This window comes from Anas acuta, chromosome 4 (assembly GCF_963932015.1).
Source record: "Anas acuta chromosome 4, bAnaAcu1.1, whole genome shotgun sequence".
In the NCBI taxonomy this organism is placed as follows: domain Eukaryota; kingdom Metazoa; phylum Chordata; class Aves; order Anseriformes; family Anatidae; genus Anas; species Anas acuta.
Genome location: NC_088982.1, coordinates 73,608,835 through 73,629,930, shown reverse-complemented (window position 1 = coordinate 73,629,930; position 21,096 = coordinate 73,608,835). Strand labels below are relative to the sequence as shown.

Here is a 21,096-nt window from a genome sequence, read left to right as displayed (position 1 = left end):
CCTATTTTTCAGTACTAAAATGTTGACAAGTGAGGAATCTTTAGCAAATTCTATCCCAATAAAAATAGGTCTAATTTCTTTGTAATGACAATACCAGATATAAAAAAAGAAATGAAAGCTATATTCTGTCTGAAAGATTTCAGTGGAAAAATTCAAGTAAGCCTTTGTTGTATTTTTTTTCTTTACGGATCCTAGCAACAATGTCAATAAAGCTATAAGAGAAAAATTGAGCAGCTAACTATTAGACTGAGAACCTTTCACTTTAACGCAACACAGAAAAAAAAAAAAAAGGCTACCATTCTTCACATTTGCTGTGGCATTGGCATATCTGACACTTTTAAGAATTTCTTTTTTAAATCCTCCTTTTGCTCAGGCAGAAAGATAAAGTAATTCCAGGGAACCAACTCCCATCATCATGGATGACCTTGTTAAAATGATCCAGCTGTAAATGTAAACCATCCGTAAAACAAATCTTTTAGGGCATCTAAAACATAAAAAATAATTTAAAAAATTGGGATTGATATAGGCATATTTTCTGTGCAGGTTCTCGTAAGTAAAGTTTTAAGAATTAATACTCACTTCCTATTTCTTTGTGAGCACGTTTCTTTCCCTTTTTCAGTTGAATTATCAGTACATAGCTTCTGATTTACTTCTGTAAATCAACTGTCTTTGGGTATATTTTATACCACTAGTTATAAGATGCTTAATTTAGAGTGTGAATGAATTCAGTGGTGTTATTCTGAATTTACAGTGTTTTAGCGTGCACTAACAGCACCTTATGGAATTCTTACCAGGAACAGTTGCTGGCATCAACTTTAAATTCCAGGTTTTATTAGGCAAATTACTCCTTAAGTCTTCCATTAATTAAGCCACTATTTCATTGGAATGATGTGCATGTACAACATCAATGAATTCTGCCCAGATTTAATTGCTCATTTCTCACACATGACAGTAGCATTACTGTACTTGCTGCTCCATTTTAGCATTGTTTCCTGCTGTTAGAGCCACTATTGTGGAATTCAGTATTTTTATCAATGTGCAAACTGCAGTTACCACAAACAGAAAATGTTCTCTTTGACAAAATAATATTTTGGGGCATCAGAGCACATTATCATTTTATAATAACAATATTCCTAATACCAATGAGGTAGTCTGTTAGTTCCAGACAAGCAGTTATGAAGACAGGTAGACAGATGCATGCAGCATTTTCTTCCATGATCCCAAAGGGCCAGGCAAAGCAGCTTATCATTATTCCACTCAACAACTGGTCCAAGACAATTACACTGACTTTGCCAGGGTCACTCAGGAATCACCAGTGGTAGAGAAATAAATTCCTGAACCCTACAGGACTGTGTATCTGCAAAGCAGTAACTTCTGGCCTGATTCCATCGATCATTTGTATCTGAACCAGATTTAAGAAGCAACTTTGGAAGTTCTGTTCATTGACACTTTGTCTAGAATGAAAAAAAAATGGTCTACATTTAATCCATAAAATGGATATTTTTAAAAATCATAAATCTGACGTAAATGGGTATGGATTAGCTGCAGACTGTTTTTTTGGTTTTTTTTTTAGAATCTAAGATCACATTTTTGTTGTCCTTAGGCAGTGCAATGTATACAGATATGCCGCTGTCACTGGTGCACAGCCATGAAGGGATAGCAAACCCCACTGTTATGCAGACACTGTTACCATGGACACATTTAAATGATGCAGTATCACAATTTTGATCAAGCCTGACAACTAAAAGGAAAAAAAAGGAGCAACTCTGTGAGAGGAAAAATGCAACAATCTGACCCAGGGGCAGTACCATATATAGGTATTAGCATATATTTATTTTTAATTATTTAAGGACATGAGATGATGCTTTTTCCATTTTTATGAATATTTCAACAAATTCAATGTCCTACTGTCTTTCTTTTTAAGATGCTTTTATGGCCTTTAGATTTTTTTCAAGAAATACAAATTTCTGAAAAAACAAACAAACAAACAAACAAACAAACAAAACCAAAACTGTGTTTCAACCAGGCACTGGGGTGAATCTCTACCAACTTTTAGACAAGCACTCTCATGATAAGGATGCTTTTTCTTTGGATATTGTGATGCCATCTGATTTTTGAGACTCCATTGACTACTGGCACATGACAGTTTGCTTGACTTTTGTCTAACCCTTCTTTGCAATGAAAGTGTCAGCATTAATGGCTGTGCAGTGTGACCTGACCTTTATGACAGCCACCTGAGGGGCATGTTGTCACTACCATGGTGTCTCACCTTCTACTTCACCTTTCCTATTCCCTTCTGCCTGCAAAAGTAGTCTGGCTGAGAAACAGCTTGTAAAAACAAACAAAGGTTGGTTCATTTTTGGATACATTAGTTCTCAGGGCTGGTTCACCACATGGTGCAACGTTTGTGCTGACATAATGCAGGATACGGAAACGTGTGGTTTAGACCCATGACAACTTGCAGCAGCCAAAACTTGTTCTCAGAGAGACAGTGAAGCCTTATAAAAGGTAAATGGGTTGAAAACAGTTGCAGATAGAGGTGCAAACAGACATAAGTGAGAGCTCTTTGATAACCTGCCTTACTGACCGGTCTGTACAGAGCTACACTTACTGTTCTGTCTCAGATGGGATTCGCAAAGGTAAATCAGCAGCAGTCTGTACAGTTCTTTAGCCACAAAAATAATATAAGAGATGAGAAGAGATGAACAGCAACATATTCCTCAATATGATATTAACATATGAGAGAAAAAAATAGTCTAGATTTCGTAGTGTGTCTGCACTGGCTTAGTCCTAGCACAAACATTTGCCTGTGCTTAACTTCTCTAATTCTGTAGATTTCACTCAAATTTTAAAAGCTACTCTGCAGTACTTGCCCATTTCTGCTGCAAGGACACCTCAAGTGCAAATTGCTTCTTTCGTGGCAGCAGCTTTAACAGAACTAAAACTTGTCACAGTACAAACAAATGGCAAAATCAGATACGATGCTTAAAAATGCACATTTTTATAGCTCAACTGTGTGCACACAAGGCATTTCTGCTGGCTTGGATATGTATTACAGGAATCACATCACTTAACATCTATGCCTGTGGGAATCTAGTGTAATCCTGAGCAGCACATTATTAACCTTTTTTTTTTTCCCCAATATCAGACCATTACCTTCCGAACACTGATTTAACAATGTATGACTATCCTTAAACACTCCTCATGGTTGGCAGTACTACAAGCAAAGAAAGCAGCAGTAAGAAACACACGTGCATGTGTGTATTTATGTGGTATATAAATAAACTGCTAAATAAAACTGCACAGTCACAGAGCAGGAAAGGCTCATTAATGCCACAGAGTATCTCACATATTTAGACCCACGTAATAAGCCTTGAGCAGATGAAGTAGGATTTTTAAGGTATGCTAAAAAGTAAAGAATTCTAAATAATGCTAGTGCTAAGCATGAAAATTAAAGAATTACTTACATACCAAGCCAAAATATTTGACAGACAATACGGCCCTTTACTTTATACTGCCAAGACTGGATTTTAGGAGTAAGAATACTGTATTATTATTGTAACAGTATACTAATTATGCAAGATAACTGTTTTCCAGGCAAAATGTAAAATACTTAACCACCAGGGATGAACAGGCTCCACCATGGAACCTCAATCAAGTATTTATTTGCTCCAGTAGTTTTGTTGTGTTCAACTTTATCATTATATGCTTACAGCTGGCAGGTTTACCATGTCACATTAATTTATTTCAGAACATACTATGTCACTTCAAAGCTGCCAAGAACATAGTATTAGAGAAAATTTATTGCAAGCCACTTATAAAGACTACACAATCACTAAAGGTTCATCTTCTTTATTAAAAAGTTCTCCACTCTTTCTGCCCCCAGCTACTTCATGTTCCTCTAATAACTACCATCCACATTAGCCATTTTTTCAACATCCTCAATATTTTGCCTCTAGAAGCTGTTTTCACAAGGACAATGGCATGAGGTGCTTTAATTGTGGCCAACCTGCTTAGCAACCTGCAGCAGGATCACAGACAGAGGCACTGCTGGTGTGAGTGCTCAGTGCAGCCCCGAGAGGCAACGTGCCCGAGTACCTGTATCATATTGGCTGGCTATTGACAAACAGGAGGTGTCAGATGGTAACAGGAAGCAGAGAATGTTAATTCAATGCACCGGAGAGCATTAGTCATGCTGGATGGCCACGGTAAATTCTGCCAACTAATTAGAGATACAGGTAACAGATCTTGGATTTTCTGCCTTCCCTTATTCCTCCCACCTTTCAGGACACACAAGCCCAGCCACACTTTATAAGTAACGAAAAAAAGCAGTGTTAGGCACCCAGCTTAAGCAAATTTGTGTTGCTTCAGCACAAAAATAAAACAAACAAACCAAGTTAAACAAAGAGAGAAAGTTTGTAAATCTTACTCCATGAATTTCTGCTAACAGCACCTCTGCAACTATATACTTCCCCATCACTGAAGCGTTCATCATCAGAGTGTTTAAAGGCTGTTCAGCATACAAATTGATTTGAGAAAAAGAAATACCCTAAATATTAATCCTGTAGAAGCAGATAAACATACTATGCTTTGCAGATTTAAAGATGGCTAAACAGTAGTTCACGAGAATAGGGGAAAATGAAACAAAATGAACATAAGGCTACAGGTAATATAAAGGTCTTTTGTCATCATAATTATACAAGTATTTGGATGTTCTTCAAACAGAGAAAATACAGCATTAACAAGCCTGACACGAAGAACTTAAGTGATCATTTTGCAGCAGAAAATAGCTTCTTTTGAATATAAAATAAATAAAACAAACAAACACTTGTTTGCTTTGACTTGCAGCTTTGCAAGCATTTAAAAAAAATAGTATCTGGAGCCTAAACACAGTATTTTCTCAAGTGTAACTCATTTATCAGTGTAATTCGCAAAGTAATACAAGCAGTTTAGGAATATGAATGTGAGTAACTTCCAGAACAATTTAAAACCACAAGTGCATTTGTGTTCTTTGTAAAAAAAAAAAAAAAAAAAAAAAAAAAAAAAAAAAAAAAAAAAAAAAAAGGAAGAAATGGCAAAAAAGAAAAAAAGAATTTGTGTTCCTAAATCCCTTGGATTTTTTGAAGCTACAACCTCTCTACAAATTATTTATACAAAAGAATAGTAACCATAAAATATGACTTATGTAAGATGCTGTAGTATTAATTAACACTTCTGATTATCAAAAAGAACTTAGAAAATTTTTGCAAGTACATGTATATATATTTGTTGCCCCAGTGATTAAAATTTGTAAGATGCCATTCAAGAACTTTTAGAAAGGGATGTTTTTAAGCTATTTCCTTAACTCTGTGCTGTTTAAAAGCACAGTGCTTTATCAGTCCCTACAAAAGTTCACAGAAATTTTCTTGGGACTTAGCTAAGCGATACAACATATGCCTCTCGTCTGTGCACACAATAAAGTCTGGGACCAAAGTGCCAAAGTTATTAGCATGTTGTTACTTTATGTCATGCTGTATGCATCTGTGATTTGTGTGTGCCAAATACTCCCTCTAGGGAACAGTGTCCTCACCTTCCACCTTATGCATCTTCTTACGTGAATGTTTCCAATTAAGCAGAACTCCTAGATATGTGTATCTGAAATAAGTGGCTGTGATCCAAAAATTTTACTGCTCAAATTCATCTTTATGGGAGGGTCAAATCCAGCTTTGGGACTGCTTTACATTTAAATTTTGAAATGTCAAGTTGAGAAATGTTTGCATTTGCTGATTTGGTTCAGATAAGATAGTAAGCTTTTATTTTTTCTTTTTTTCCTAAAAAAGAAGTTGCATTTTGGTTTGGGTCAATTTTTGGCATACTTATTCAAATGTCATAATGATTACATCATTAAAAAATGCTATTACACAGATCATCATTTCAAGCACTGTAAAACGAAGATGTACGGAAGCAGCTATCCTAAACCTCTGTTACAGGTGGCATAGGTGATATGGAATAGGAACTTAAAGTTGCTCACCTTCTTCATCTGAAACATCCAGGACCTCGGTCATTGTTTCAGGTACATTTAGCTTGTGTTTCTCTGTTACAGTCTGCAAAGACAGAATCATCAATCCTCAAATTAAACAACAAAAGAGGCAGCAAGTTTATAACAGAGTATTTTCAACAGCAGCAGAAGGGAGGATCTGTTGAGACATTTCATAATGTGATTCCCCTTCCCCTAACTATATTGTTTAACATTACTTCAGAAGCTCCTGTTCTCAGTGCTGTATAAGGTGACATTTACTCTGGCAGAGAAGTAATACAACACACGCACAAAGATAATGAGCTGGTCAGAAGGGAAAAAAAAAGGAAAGAAAAGCAAGTTCATAGCAAATTTATTTATAAATGGTGCATGCAGAACAATTCGGTTCAGTGTTTCCAAGATGATTTTAAAATGAATTAGGTAATGTCTACAGAAGAGATTCACAGAGTTGCATGTGGCATATGGAAATTATTAAATCGTAAAGCATTTGGAAATGAAGTTATGAATGATGTGAAATTTTTAAACTAAAAAAAGATGTGAAGGATCTACACAGATCACTTGAAACATTTCTTTCTCCTCCACTCCCCCCAGAACTGCCTACACTGCATATTAATTATATCCCTTTAATAAATCATGTGTATTCCCCCAAATCACATATACATCAGAACAATGCTATTTGGAGATTCTGATTTTGTAGTACAGGGACCAAGTACATGCTCAAAAGACACTAAGTGCAAGAGCACAGAGCAGGAGAACGCTAGAAGATTTTCTTATATGTGACTTTATCTGCATAATTAAGGAGGAAACACGAGATGCCTAGGGGTGCTGAATTAAGAATGGAGGATATCCTTTTAGCATCAAGACAGACATCAGAAAAGTAGAGAAAGAACACGATGAGAGAAGCTGCGAGAAGTGCAAGGTGTGAGAAAGCTGTCTGAAGTAAGCTCTTCTGTGTTCCAATACAAAAGACAAAATGTCAAGGACTTAAAACAAGAGCAGTGATCAGAACAGCATTAGTCACAACCGAAAAATAAATATTTCCCTGGCTCCACCCAGCTCTGTACAGTCAGCTGAACTGAGGAGCTGTGGAGGGGAGTGAACTCATCACTGCTCGAGGCACGTGGCAGCAGATGTGCCCCTCTGGCGTGGAGGGGAACCGGGTGGTGTGAAACTCCCACTGAGGTAGTACATAGCTCCCCATTGTGGATGGTATCTATCAAGCATAAATTAACATTGTACGCAGAAGCAGTGAAAGAGCGTACAATCCCAGTGCTAATTAATGTCAGCCAAACCCCCAGGACTTTACGCAACGTGATTTTGGGAAAATGCCCATTGATATCAAGCAGCCAAGTCAATAGCTGTCACCATCGCACAAAACCTACCAGGTATTTTCCAGACTCTGCCTCATATTTCTCCTTTTCTAACAAACTGACAAAGATGGCACTCTTGATAATTCTAAGATACTGCATTTTCAAAGCTAACAAAGTTACCAATAGAGTAATTACTTTGGAAATTTGCTTAAAGAGCCTGCTTTACAGTTTTGAAGATTTATTTAACTGTGACAGCAGTTCCCAATTCTCCTGAGGTACAGGGAAAGGACAATGACATTTGTTTCAAATGGTAATCCCAATTAGGCCCCCTAAACTTACTTTTAACCATGATTCAGGAAATCAGTTGTTTCTGCTGCAGTGCTTTTCGTAACACATGTGCTGTGTTGAAAAAAATCGTTTCTATTCCCTGAATGCCTCCACCAATATGTTTGACTTTTCGCCCTGCATGCCTACAGCTTTTCGCAGACACAACTGCAGTAGGGTGGCAAAGCCAGCTGTGACAGATGGAGAGCTGCTGTTGTTCAGGTGACATTGACCTTGTCTCTTCAGCAATACAGCAATGAGTTAACAAATGCATCCTACACTAAATAATAATAATAATAAAATATCACTGGCACCATGCTAAAGAAATAAACCCAAGTGAAGGGGGGGCTGTGCATTTTTCAAGTGAAATACCGAAGTGTACATGAGTACCAATTTACTGGCATCCTAATTGCCATTATAATAATATTTACACAAATTTTAACACAGCTTTGCTATTGCCAGTTTGTAGGTCCCCCAGGTAAAATAGCAGAAAAGTCAGGAAAACAAAGGCAGAAGGAGATGATCAAGTTCTGAAGAAAGGGGAAAGAAGTGGACTGCCTAGGAGTCACAGATGCTAGTTTTTGCATGTTTGTTGTATTAACAAAATCTATTTAAGAAAACTTGTTTCCCTGGTTTGGCTTATGTACAAAACCCATTGGATTAGAAGAACAGAGAAGTGAAAGGATGCTACAACACATGGATCCACAAGCTACAGGTATAGAGCATCTTCCCCCCTGCCTGTCAGGTATTTTGTGTATTGTCTTGGCATTCACTTAGATCTGCATACCCTAGTACATAAGGTTAATTAATCACAGCATCAATTTATTCATAAATTAGATTTGTACTGCTCCTGGATAGTAACAACCTCAGGCACTATTATTTAATTACAAAGAAGTAATGATACTGTATTTATTTCCTGATTTTCCCTGCAGTATAAAAAAACTTTTACATAATTTAACAACTGAAACACAGTTTGGAAAAATGAATCAATGTGTGTGTGCGTGTGTGACTGTATTTCAGAAGAAAAACTCTGTAATATCATCTCTAGAACACTGAACTCAGTAAGAGTTATTAATGCTACATCAATTCCCAACAGAAGCTGGGAATTGTTTCGTTGTTGTTATTTTCAACAAAAATATTTTTATATTTTTTAATTGATAGGCACATTAAAAATGACAAATACAAAATCTGAAATCCTTATCCAGTTCCATGAATGGCCCACTCACTATTGTTTAGGGCCACTGAGAACTCTATTCTGGACTTCACTTCAAGCTTCTGTATTGAAAACTTCCTTTGCAGGGCCAGAATTTCATGTGTTCACACAGAATAATTCAGATGGATTTATATAAACCTGCATGCATGTTCAGCAATTGCTTACTCAACAGCAGTACAGCATAAAAAAATCACAAGGCTCCTCATGCATTAATTTGTCTAAAAGAAGACTATGCCTATTTGTATAAATAACCCCAAACTCTATTGCACAGTAAACCTTTGAAAGTCTGCCTTATTCTGTTTTGCTTCCATTTCATCTCTAAACAGAGTGAAAATATGTGCACCTTACTCTATTGCTTTATATTCATGTGGCTTCACTAACAACTAAACTTGTAAAAATAAGAGGAAAATTTGTTCAAAGTTAGACCAAAGGCTTTGGCACTGGAGATTTTTTCCTCATCTCAAATGGCAGTGACTTGAATATTAATAAAGCATCAGCCTCTCTAACATCCTCCATGCATCACTCTGCTACAACCTCAGAGAATGAAGTAGCTATGGTGACAGTACCTTTTTGCACTGCTAAATGCTGGTTTGGCAATACCAACCTCATCATTTGGAGAACTTTATTGCAGGGAGTGCCTGTGAGTGCCTGCTATTTATCCTTCCTTTTTAGCACTTGTTCAAAATTGTGTTTAATCAACAGTAACCACCATCATCAACAACAACAACAACAGAGGTTTACATTCTGTATATCCCTAAGGTAAAAGATTCAGACAAATTCACATCTGAAAAATCTGCTGAGTTCACTGAGGGTTCCCACCTGGCTTTTAAAAATAGTGGTTTGTACACAGACACAGTGCAATATTTCAGATTTCTCTCATATGCAAGTATCAGAGTTCAGCTATGCAAGTAAGTTTCAGCGTTTGATTCAGCCCTAAACCTCAAGCATCTGGTATCTGGTTGAAAAGGCCACTACTCTCAAAGTTTAAAGAAACATTTATCCAAAGTAAGTAACTCAGAGGTGTCTTTTCACAGTTGGATCCTTATTATTACAAAACATACTATATGTATATATGACAAGGTACAAGGCTCTACAGTGCTGTGCAATGTATGATAGAAAGGAAGTTACAACTTATGTCAGGCCAGAATAGAAAAAGGGTGACAGGACACAGCAAAGAATAGACTAAGAACAGCAAAGGTGTCATCTGAGAATAAAAAAAAATATGCATGCTATAGAAAATAGAGCTAATGTTTCTTGAAAAAAATTATCTAGCTTTTATATTTTTTTAAATCTCTAGATATGTATGTGCTTATGCTTGTGTGTGTGTGATGTGCTAGATGGTCAAATCAGAACGTGAAAGAAGTATCAACAAAAATCTACAGTCCTTACGAAGAGACTTCTGGAATTATGTTGGAATTCCTTGTCCAAACCTGACTCAGTCTGATTTTTGCAGGTCTTTAATAAATTATGGCTCACTCTGTTTGTAACCCTATGCCATGCTACTTTTATTCCATCTTCCTCAGTTAATAACAAGGAGACTTGCCGTCAGCATGCAGCAAAATCAAATTTTCCCATTTCTTTAAACAAGAGTGCATTCCTTTGCCTTCCCCTAGCCCCCTCCCTAATTGAATAGTGGCATCTATTAAGCAGTCTGTGAGCTCCTAAATGACATCTAGATCTGATATGTTTTCTAGACTTCTGATCTTACTTGCATTTAAAAAATAAAAAATAAAAAAAAAGCAGGATCCTACAACAAGGTTCCAAGATAAAATGCAGTAATGGAAATATATAGTAAAATTGATTTCTTAAATGATGCGCTATTTTTGATGTTGTCCCTTCCTAACTTCTAAAAAAAAGTTGTAGATGGGAGGTAAAATTACAAGCAGAGAAAGCCTTCCCCTCTCAGTTTGTCAAAATACATGTTTTTTCCTGGCTTAAAGCAACAGTACCACCTTGCTGATGGACAGCATCTACTAGTCACAAACCCTGAAAAACACAGATTACCAAGAGTGAGAGGACTGAACACATAAGGAAAAATTCTTCCGTATTTTGCAAAAACAGGATCCATTTGAACTGAAAGTGCCTTGAGTGAAAAAAACGATTGATGCGATTCAGAGCCATCTAGTGAGCATCATTAAGCTTGGCACCAGTCCACAGCTGGTAGAGTCCAAATGCTAAGAAGCCTGCTGTGGTGCGCTGCAATGGTTGAGCCCCAGCAGGTGTTAAAAGAAATGTGGAAATGTAAGAAGAGACTGAAGGGGAGAGGTAAAAAGACAAATAGAGAAGCAGGGCAGGATCTATACAACAACTCCCAAACTTCTGGGAAGTTTGGATTTGTGGCTCAGACCCATCTCCAGACAAAAAGTTTTACTCTGCCCCTCAGTAGTTGTTTTTCCCTCTGTATGCACATAAAATTTGTTAACTGGATCAATAAAACCTGATGTATTGCACACACTTCTACATGCTAAAAAGGTATTTTGAAAGCACTTTTGCAAAAACCTAACAGAAAAGGGGGGCTTAAACTAGAAAGTAAGAAGAGGTACATGGGGAATCTGAGGGAAGAAAAGCAAGACAACATTCTGAATAAAGAAGAAAAACATTTTAATGCAGCTGCAACTCACAGTTGTGGTGGTAGTAATCTCCTCCGTTACAACCTTCAGCGTATCGACCACTGAGATATATCCCAGACGCCTAGCAATAGCTAAGGCAGTGTTACCATTCTGGAGAGAAAAAGAGAGAAGAGGAGAGAGAGAGAGAAATGAGAGGGAGGATTGTGATGTGAACCAATGAGATCACTCTCAACACTGCATGAGCCAGCATTTCCATCCAAAACAAGGCGCAGCCTAGGAAAATCACTGTTTTTTTACCGTTACATCTGACTCTGTCTTTGTAACTTCTTTAAGACTATAGCTCTGATTACCATGGTAACACAACACACTTACATCTGCCTGCTATTCTAAATTAAAAAAAAAAAAAAGTGCTGTATGCTTTAACCCTTCGGTAGTCAAATTCCACTACACAGACTGTCTCGTCTGCAGAAGTTCATGCTTCATTTTGCATAAACTGACTTATATTAAACACATTCTTCTTTAAAACGTATTTTTAAATCTTACAGTTTCAATTCCAGTTGAAACTGTGAGATCTTTATCTGGTGCAACTCCTCTCTGAGGAATACAAGATTACAGCTATATTCTCCACATGCACTTTAATTCCTCCTTACAACAAAAATGTATGTGCAAAAAGTACACAAAAGCTGCTGATGGTAACAAACACAAAAACAAGCCTATATGAGGCTTGGGTGTTGGCAACTATTTTCCATGTAAATACATTTACTTGCAGTTTAAATGACCATGATATAGAGATGTGCCATTCGGGAAATGCATATTACAACGATAATTTAGTAATTGTTTAGGCATATTTATCTCCAGTTTATCACCTGGAACATTAAAATAGATTGGGAGATAAGCACTATTAATTCAATTTTATGAACATAGATTGTAACCTTTCATTTTAAATGAACAGTAATTAAGATTGCCATCTGTCTCACTGCATTTGAAATTCCACTCAAACTGCCTCAAAATAGCGTCCGTGGCAATTTATTTCGAGGAGCTCTTCCATTGTAGCATAAGGCCAGCCACAACAGGAGGCAAAATTAATGAACCTTTTCATGAAAAAAAATAAAAATAAGTATCAGAAACTTGCTAAATCGTCCATAACTCTTTTGAGGGAGTTCCTGCAGAACTGCCTGACGGGACTGGCAGCCTGTTCTGAGTGACCTGGCTCTTTCTCTGCGATGTGGCAGGCCGTGGACCCTGCGCCACTCAGCTTGGGGAGGGGGCAGAGGGACATAGTCCATGCCTCTCCATAAAGAGCTGCACACTGAACTGTTTTGACATCGCTTTGCACTGAACTGAAGAACAACATGCTAGCCTACTAGGGGAATCGTGGAAAGCCACCGTATAGCTCTTCACACTGTATTGGTTTCTCACGTATACCACTGCACTATGCGCAGGGTGTCGGCCTGAGGGTTTCTCTTCCTTCAGTATCAGCTTTAGTTACCCATCATTTCAGTTCTTCCGCATTAGCCTAGCTCAGCAGCCCTGAAGCAATGCAAGGTTTGTGGATTAGCACCACAAAATGAATAGATAAGCGTCTTTACAGCACAAATAGTGTGATTGTTACTGTCACTTGCACATTAACTGCCCATATCCCACTCCCATAACCCCAGGTCAGCTGTCTCATGTTGAAATTCTCTTACGTCAACCCAAAGGTTGCAATATATGGACAAGAACAGAGTTAGAATCTTAAAAAGCATGCAAACCGTGCAGTGCAGACACGTTCCTGAGACTCTGCTTGGGTTTGGGTAAGCGTTGGCATGACAGACCCAACTTGAGGACTGAATTCAAGTAAAGAAACCTTTGGCTGAATGTGTCCAGCAGAACCTTCAGGCCCAGAAGCTGACTAAAGATTTCCTGTTGATGATACACATATGCTGGTATCTTGGATGCATGGTTTGGATACTGGTGTCTTGGGTCATGGCACATAAACTGCTATCTTAGCTAACTTCACAGAAGATTATCCCATGTGACTGTCCCAGGACCAAACAGGTCCCCCCCAGTGCCAGTCTAGGCATGCACAATACACATAATACATGGTAGCTGGAGCAACTTTGGGAATGACCACAGGTTTTGGACTTTCTGGCTACATTTTAAAGATTTCCCAAGTAGAGGTGACTAACAACACCATCAACATGAAATAGAACAGTTGCATTCCCAGCTGACCATGGAAAAGGAGCTGTACAAGAGGTTACTCATGGTCTTTGAAGAGGTATTAACATCCATGAACTTAGTAAGAACCTAAAACAGAGAACCAGTAGGTAGAGGGACAGCAATCTGGATTCAAATCTTCCAAGAAACCCAGGTTCAGATTTCCGCTTATTTTTTATGGAAAAATATTTCTCAAGATACCAATTCTCAAGATACCAACAGCTCAGAAATCAGTTTCTTCACGTCATATACAGCTTAATGCACACTAAGTTATATCTGAACTACCTTAAGAGTGTAAGGAAAAGGAGAGGAAGTTACATTTACACATCTGACAACCAGCTGTCTGAGGAATACGCTCACCAAAACAAAGACTTGCTATTAAGCATTAAGAAAGGAAAGGAAAGAACTATCTAGGGAAACATATTCCACAGACACTTCAAAGACTTACAGTGGTGATGGCATTGGGCTTGGCCCCGTGTTGGAGAAGAACATTGATGATGTGAGTGTGGCCTTGCTGAGCAGCTTGGTGAAGAGGGGTGTACCCATTCTGTTGTCCACAGTGGTCACCATAAAAGCAAACGAAGAACAACAACAACCAGCAGCAATTAGATTAGACACTTTGGTTTGCTTAATTCTGCTCCTTTTGAGACGTTTCAAAAAGAAATCAGGCCATCAACTGACACAAAGATGATAAATCTACAGTAATAATAACATTCTTTCCCCAGATTAATGAAAACTTAAAGAAAATATTTTTATTCATCTATCATCTTACATCACACAATAAAAGCCAATTTCTGGATAGGAACAGCGAGGAACAGCAAATTGAAGTGGTATGCTAAAAACACAGAATCATAGCTGGAGCAGAGAATTTTTCTCCTTCTCTTGCCTCTTTGCTTTCCATAGAAGCCTTAAGATTTGCCTTTAAAATATTTGATACAATTTAAGAATATGTAATTTTTTAACAGCAGTGATTTCATGTCATTTGCTTTTAAAAAGACTAACAATATATACCTGTTAAAAGTGTCAATCATTTTAGCTTTACTTTCACTTCAAAAAGGCCTGGTCAAGCCATAATTACACTGAAAAACATGTACACAATGTCTGTATGAACAAACATGCTTAACTGTATATGTTTATCTGCTCCAGTGATTCAATTCTGTTGTTACACAATACAGAAACACAGCCAAAGTGTACTTTGGCTAGTTGATCTGAGATGGTATTATGTAAGTCCAGTCAGGCAATTCATTTACAAAATGATTTGCAATTGGTTTGAAAGCAAGCAGAAAATAAACTGGGAGAAAATACCAAGTTGATGTCACTATACAGGTAAAACCTGAGGGCAAGCCCTGAACAAACTCTGAGAATCATCTCTTTCGCAACTCAACAGATGCAAGTAATGCTATGTACAACTAATTAAACAGCGATAGCTTAGAACTGTTACAGTTCTTAAATGTACAGTAATGCACACATGGACTACTAAGAAATCAAAGGAGGATCTTACTGTAGGTTGTAGTGCAAAGTATTGTTACTATCTTAACTTAAATATCAGCGCAGTCCTTTAAAAACAGAGTTCAGTAATACTATTTTTCACTGGAGATGGCATAAAACATCCTGCAGGCACGAGAGCTTACTTATACTTCAACATGCCTACCCGGAATCCAGCCAGGATTGATTTGCTCTTTAAACCAAGTGCACAGTACTGGTTGACAGCCTGCCCATATTCTTATTGGTCCCTTGACATGAGATTTTGGAGAAGCCCTGCCCCTTACTGTCATATAAACTCACTGACTTTAATGAAATTACTCTAAATTAGTGAAATACCTGGAGGAACTAGTATCAGAATTTGTTCCAGTGCCCCCGTACACATTGAGTGGGACCTAATACTAAAGATACAAGTATGTATGCCCCTTTAGTTAGCTTCTAAATACCTCAGCTTGAATATTTCACAGTCACCAGAAAGTCTGGTTTTTTATATACTCTGGAGATATGCACATCTGGCTACAAAAGGCATCACATTTGTTTGCTAGGCACACCGGTCTATGTTTAAAGGAATTGCTGAAGTTAGTCATTAGACATTCAGTCTGGCAATTTGGTCCACTTCAGTAGAACTGTTCAATAACAGGAGACCCAGCTCCGTCTTTAAACAAAACAAAATGTTGCCAGGAAGCTGCATTCTCCCACTGCTGCTGCTTCCTTTCCCAAAGTCATGCCACCCATGCTTTGATTGACAATTCTTCCCACTCTTCTCCCGACAGACTGGAGAGAATCTGGCATCACCCTCACAGTATTTGAATTGTTATTTATCAGTTTGGCAACACACAGGTATTACACTGGTGTAAACCATGTGTGAATGCGATCAGAAACAAGCTTGCATTTGTTAGTTGCATATGAGAATAAAACAAAAAAACACCAGCACCAAAAAAATAACCCCTTACACACACCCAAAGAGTTACTTGACTTTTCTTTTGTGAACACTACACAAGGAGATGTAGCAGACAGAATGCATTCCAATACAGCCACAAATCAGGAGATATGGACACCTACCACCCAATAACTGTAGTTTCATAGTGAGAAAGGCACCTAGTGGTGTGTATCAGCAGCGCTTGGTTGATAACTTCATAATAAAGAGCAAAAGAAAGCAATGAAATATTCTTTACCTTTGTTTTAGCATTGACATTTGCTCCCTGCTTGAGAAGAAAATTCACCATTTTGATGTTTCCATAGTGACATGCCACGATCAAAGGTGTGTAACCGAGCTACAACAAGAGAACAAGGAAATAAAACTGCAAGCTCAGTGGAACATTCCTTTACAACGATAGCACCCCTTGGCACACTGGAGACAGTAGTCACTCCATGATTTACCTTTGTCTGAGCATCCTGGTTTGCACCATGTTTTGTGAGTATTTCAGCAACATTCACTTTATCCTCTTGAGCTGCAAGGTGTAAGGATGTCAGCCCGGTCTGGAGATAGAATATATAAAATAAATAAATAAATAGGGGTAAAAATAAAATCTTCTTTACACGAGAAATCGAGCCTTTCTCACTTTTGCATCTTTAAAAAAAAAAAAAAAGGAAACCAGACCCTAGCTATAGCCTAGAAATGTGGGTGTTTTTTTTAACAAAGTAGAGTTGATGTTTCTTCTGTTCCGGCTGACAAACAGCTCCACAGCAATTACATCACCAGAACCACAGCGTCAATGTTTCAGGAATCAGGGATCACATTCATATTTTATACAATAATGTCACCGGAGAAGCTGTTATTAATGGAGAAGCCCATTAATAAATTAGGGCAGGAAGCACACTCATTGGGCTTCCCACTCCTCAGACGGGAAAGGGAACCTTGACAACTGCAGGCACAAGTCAGAATGAAGAAAGGAACTCCAAAAATAGATCCCATTCAAAGACACCAAGGATGCAACTTTGACTAAAAGCTCTCTGTGATCACGCAAACAGTGCTCGCCCATGAACAAGGAAGAGAACAAATTTTGAAAGAGAAATGAAAACTGCCTTGTTTTTAATTGGTTATATAGCATATTACCCTAATTCCAGGTAATGAGACTTGAGCCTTCCATATTGAATTGTACAAACAAAAGCTGCAGCTTTCTGACCTCACGTGTGCAAGATTTATATATATGTGCATGGATAAATCTGGTGACCTATAAAGACCTACAGTAATAGGTTTTTGAGGAGCCAGCTCATTTTCTTTATAGGGCTCATCATGTAAAACCATAGAAAATCCAAAAGACTGGAAAGGTCCTCCAGAGCATTATTTTCTACTCACTACTCCACTGATACTGTTGTTTTGTTATTTGCCAGAGGCTGCCAATTTCTTCCACTCAGAAGGAAGGCTGAAGGGTAAAATATATGAGGAAAAGAGCCTTTGCTGGCATGAGCACTAAATTCTTTTGGACTGTAGCTCTCAGGTTTCTGTTATACGTTATTAAATCAGCCCATGGGCCCACAACCTCTGAATTTTACATTCCTCCTCTTTTGCAACTAATGTAAAATTCTAGCAGCGTATATGAAACAGCTCAGGGATGGCAAGGTTGCAACACAACAAAAATGCTGCAGTCCTGCCTTCTTGAATGCCTCAGAAAACGTTTTCTCCTGTAAGCCCTCTACCAGAGCCAGGTGTTACACCATTTTCCTCCAATCGTGGCAAACAGCTGCAGCTCCTCCTGTGGGCTACCCGGTACAGCCATTAATTGCATGATATAAATTAACTGGTCAATATATCTGCCATGCCTTGGTTTCCCCTCCACGTGTCTACTGTTCACTCACCTGTCATCACTTCTGCAGGCTCACAAATTCACATATAAGGAAGTGAAGCAGACAATTTCTAACGACACTACATCATTCTCATGCTGTGCTTTGTATCTTAGTGGGTACTCCCACCATAGTACTTCATCTCCAGTTGTGAGTTACCTTTGTTGCCACATGGATATTGGATCCTTTCTCCAAAAGCAAGGTCACCATGTCAGTGTGACCTTCTTGGGAGGCCAAATGAAGTGGGGTCACTCCCTGTTTGGTCAAAATGTTGGTCTCAGCCCCGTAGTTCAGTAGAGTGGTCGCTATCTGCATCTGATTTTTCTTGGCAGCGATGTGCAGAGGGGTGTATCCATTCTAACAGATGTCAGGAAACAAAATGAGAACAAAGTTAACAGCCACGTAAGCCTAGGAAGTCAGACACCTTTGAACCAGGTTATTTCCTGTTACCCCATATCACTAGAGATGGGACTCCGTTATATTTTCAGTGCCAGCCATGTCCCACATTGCCCTGATGTTCTGCTGCTGTCGCTGGCTGTTATTTTCTCCATACAAACTGGAACAAAGCAGGCACTTGCTAGGCAGACAGGACCTAATACCTCCAAATTAGCCTGAGTTTGACACCTATATCTTTAATAACCTATATTATAAATATTCGCCTCTGACTGATGGGTGACATTCCCTGGGATGAATGATGGGTGCACACTCTTCATTACATTACGTGTGGTTTGGGATCGTGTGGGTAGAGGTGTGTTTGCATACGGGATTTTGATACGTGTCAGTCATGACTCTGGTTGGAAACAGGGATAGGGATGAATGCTTCTCTGATCAAATAAACCATTCAAGCAAAGGAGAAAGGTGCTGATGGTATTTTCTGGCAACTTCCCACCTTTAGTTGCTTTACAGAGCACCAAGTGGGAAAATTCTGGCTCAGAGCAAACAGTCTCTGTTGGAGGTGTTCTCTCGGTTGGTCTGTGTCTTCTTAAAAGGGAGCTTTCCTGAGCTATCCTACTACAACTGAAGCTTTCCCAGCATAAACAACAGCTCTCCTATCATCACTTCAAGGACTGGCTCTATTTTTTAGCAGCATGTAAAAAGCAGTCTCATACAGGGTAGAACATGCTGAAACCGGTACCAATTCTCTTGTTATTCTCTCCTTTTGTTAGCCTGTGCCTAGCACAGTGATATCATAACACAATTCCTAATCCCAGAATGAATTCTGCTTATGTGTGGTCAGAATATACACATGGTTTCTAATATTACACAATCCTAAAGTGAGTTCCAACTATGACTAAAGCTCGCAAATATAAAAATGGGCAGAGAGAGGCGTATATATGCATACACATATCTATTTCTTCTTTTTCAGGGAAGGTCTGGAAGAAGAACAATTTGGGCAGGGTGTCAGTCATCTAGTTGGAAGCAGGGCCAGCCTCCCAGGTTAATTAGGGACCAGCCAAGTCACATTTTGACCACCTCCAAGGATCCCTGGGGCAACCTGCTCCAGGCAGTGAGCCCTCCACCCCTTGGAGGTTTTTTTTTTGTTGTTTGTTTTTTTTTAAATTTACATTGAACTGCAATTTCCCCCGTGCCCGATGACACCTGGTACCGCCTCCAGCTTTCCACAGAGGATGGGGAAAAGCGTTGGGAAGGAGGGAAGGGAGGATGGAGGCTGGTGGCCATCGGGGTGGCTGTTTGGGCGGCCGGAGCTCACCTTGGCGGTCGCGTGGGGCGAGGCGCCCTTCTCCAGCAGCAGCAGAGCCACCTTCTGGTTGTCGTAATGGGCCGCCACGTGGAGGGGCGTGAGGCCGTTCTGTAAGGGCGGTTAGCGAGCGTTAGCGGGGCGTGGGGCGGCGGGGGGGTTAACGTTAGCAATGGTGACCAGAAACCACAGGCAGTGGGCTAGGCTGTACGATATGGGGGAGAAGCAGCTGAGGGTGAACACGAGCAGCCCTCAGAGAACCCGTTCCCGCAGCACAGGGAAAACTGGCCTCGCCCCCGTGTTGTTTTTTTTAATTAGGATTTTTACAGTTTAGACAGCCTGGTGGCATCGGTGTTTCTTGAGCCACAGAAACACGTTTGTTCTCCCAGCCGTGCACAGCGTGCCCTCCTGTGAGGAACCGAAACCCAATGGGCAGCAGCACTGCCTCCAAAGCTAATGCCCATAATCATCAGCCTCGGGAGAATGTGATCTTAATAAAGCTAACACGACCATCTGAAAGCAGCTGCAGGCTTCCTCCGTATGCATGTTTCACACAGTTGGACCCTAAGTAAGAATCCAAACCACTGCTGATTGTTGTTTCCTCTTGCTGGTGAGTACCTTGCCAGCCGAATCGGGAGAGGCGCGACGCTGCAGGAGGAGTTTCGCCACTTCCAGGCTTCCATATTTGGCCGCCACATGTAAGGGTGTGAATCCCTTCTGAAAAATTTCGGGAGACAGAAGAAAGTGCTTGTGTTAAAAACCACATTGACATCTCCCTTTCAAGAACCACGTCACTAAACTAGTAGTTCTTCAAGCTACATTCTAGCTGTTAGAATCAATCACCATCTCTAGAAATAGCATCATCCCTTAAGAGCCGTTTAGAAGCATGAAATACAAAAAATACTTTCCCCTTTCATTATCCTGTCCAAAGTATATGGCGACAGTGTGTCAGACATTTTATCTGATACAGATTCTGCTAGCAACATACACTGTGTGGGCAATGGAGGCACTTGTACAAATTCCTATTCCAAACCAGCTGCATTTTCCAGTTTCACGATGACAGCTTTAGAAATATTTCTTGTGTCAATTGTTGCCAGTAACAATGAAACACCAACTAAATTCAGCGAGACAAGCTCCAAGCCTTATATTTCTTCTTGAAAGAGTTTGTAGAAAAATGATTTCCATTTGTGCTTTTTTTGTTGTTTTTTTTTTTTTCCTTTTTTTAATCTATATGGTCACCAACCTCTGCTGCAGCCTCTGAACTTCAGCTAAAAAAAGTCATGCCTGACTCAACGCTAGTGCTTTTGGAAACATTGGAAACATGTGGCAAGACAAAAATCTTGCCTTTTGGAAAGAGTCTTTTTCTATTTGTTCTAGAATGCTTGTCAGTAAAGCACAAACATAAGGTCTGTGTCAAGCTAACATGCTGCTTGCCTACTCATTTAATTTTAAATATCACGTTGATAAGGAAAACTCATGAATGCAAGACAGTAGGTGGCAGA

At 39.1% G+C, this 21,096-nt stretch overlaps 1 protein-coding gene across 50 annotated transcripts in view; it reads right to left on the bottom strand.

Annotated features, from left to right (window-relative positions):
* The window catches only part of ANK2 (ankyrin 2), a 356,900-nt gene that overhangs the window by 67,898 nt on the left and 267,906 nt on the right, over positions 1 to 21,096 (bottom strand). For 26 of the 50 annotated variants that reach the window (XM_068682024.1, XM_068682027.1, XM_068682022.1 and 23 more), the window contains 9 exons: positions 20,213 to 20,311; positions 19,607 to 19,705; positions 18,055 to 18,252; positions 16,492 to 16,590; positions 16,287 to 16,385; positions 14,078 to 14,176; positions 11,485 to 11,583; positions 6,011 to 6,083; positions 4,430 to 4,510 (listed from right to left, as the gene is read on the bottom strand). In XM_068682024.1, coding sequence (XP_068538125.1) covers positions 4,430 to 4,510; positions 6,011 to 6,083; positions 11,485 to 11,583; positions 14,078 to 14,176; positions 16,287 to 16,385; positions 16,492 to 16,590; positions 18,055 to 18,252; positions 19,607 to 19,705; positions 20,213 to 20,311 — 946 coding nt within the window. The remainder of the gene's footprint in view (positions 1 to 4,429; positions 4,511 to 6,010; positions 6,084 to 11,484; positions 11,584 to 14,077; positions 14,177 to 16,286; positions 16,386 to 16,491; positions 16,591 to 18,054; positions 18,253 to 19,606; positions 19,706 to 20,212; positions 20,312 to 21,096) is intronic. The other 24 variants (XM_068682017.1, XM_068682025.1, XM_068682019.1 and 21 more) reach the window with 3 other exon arrangements.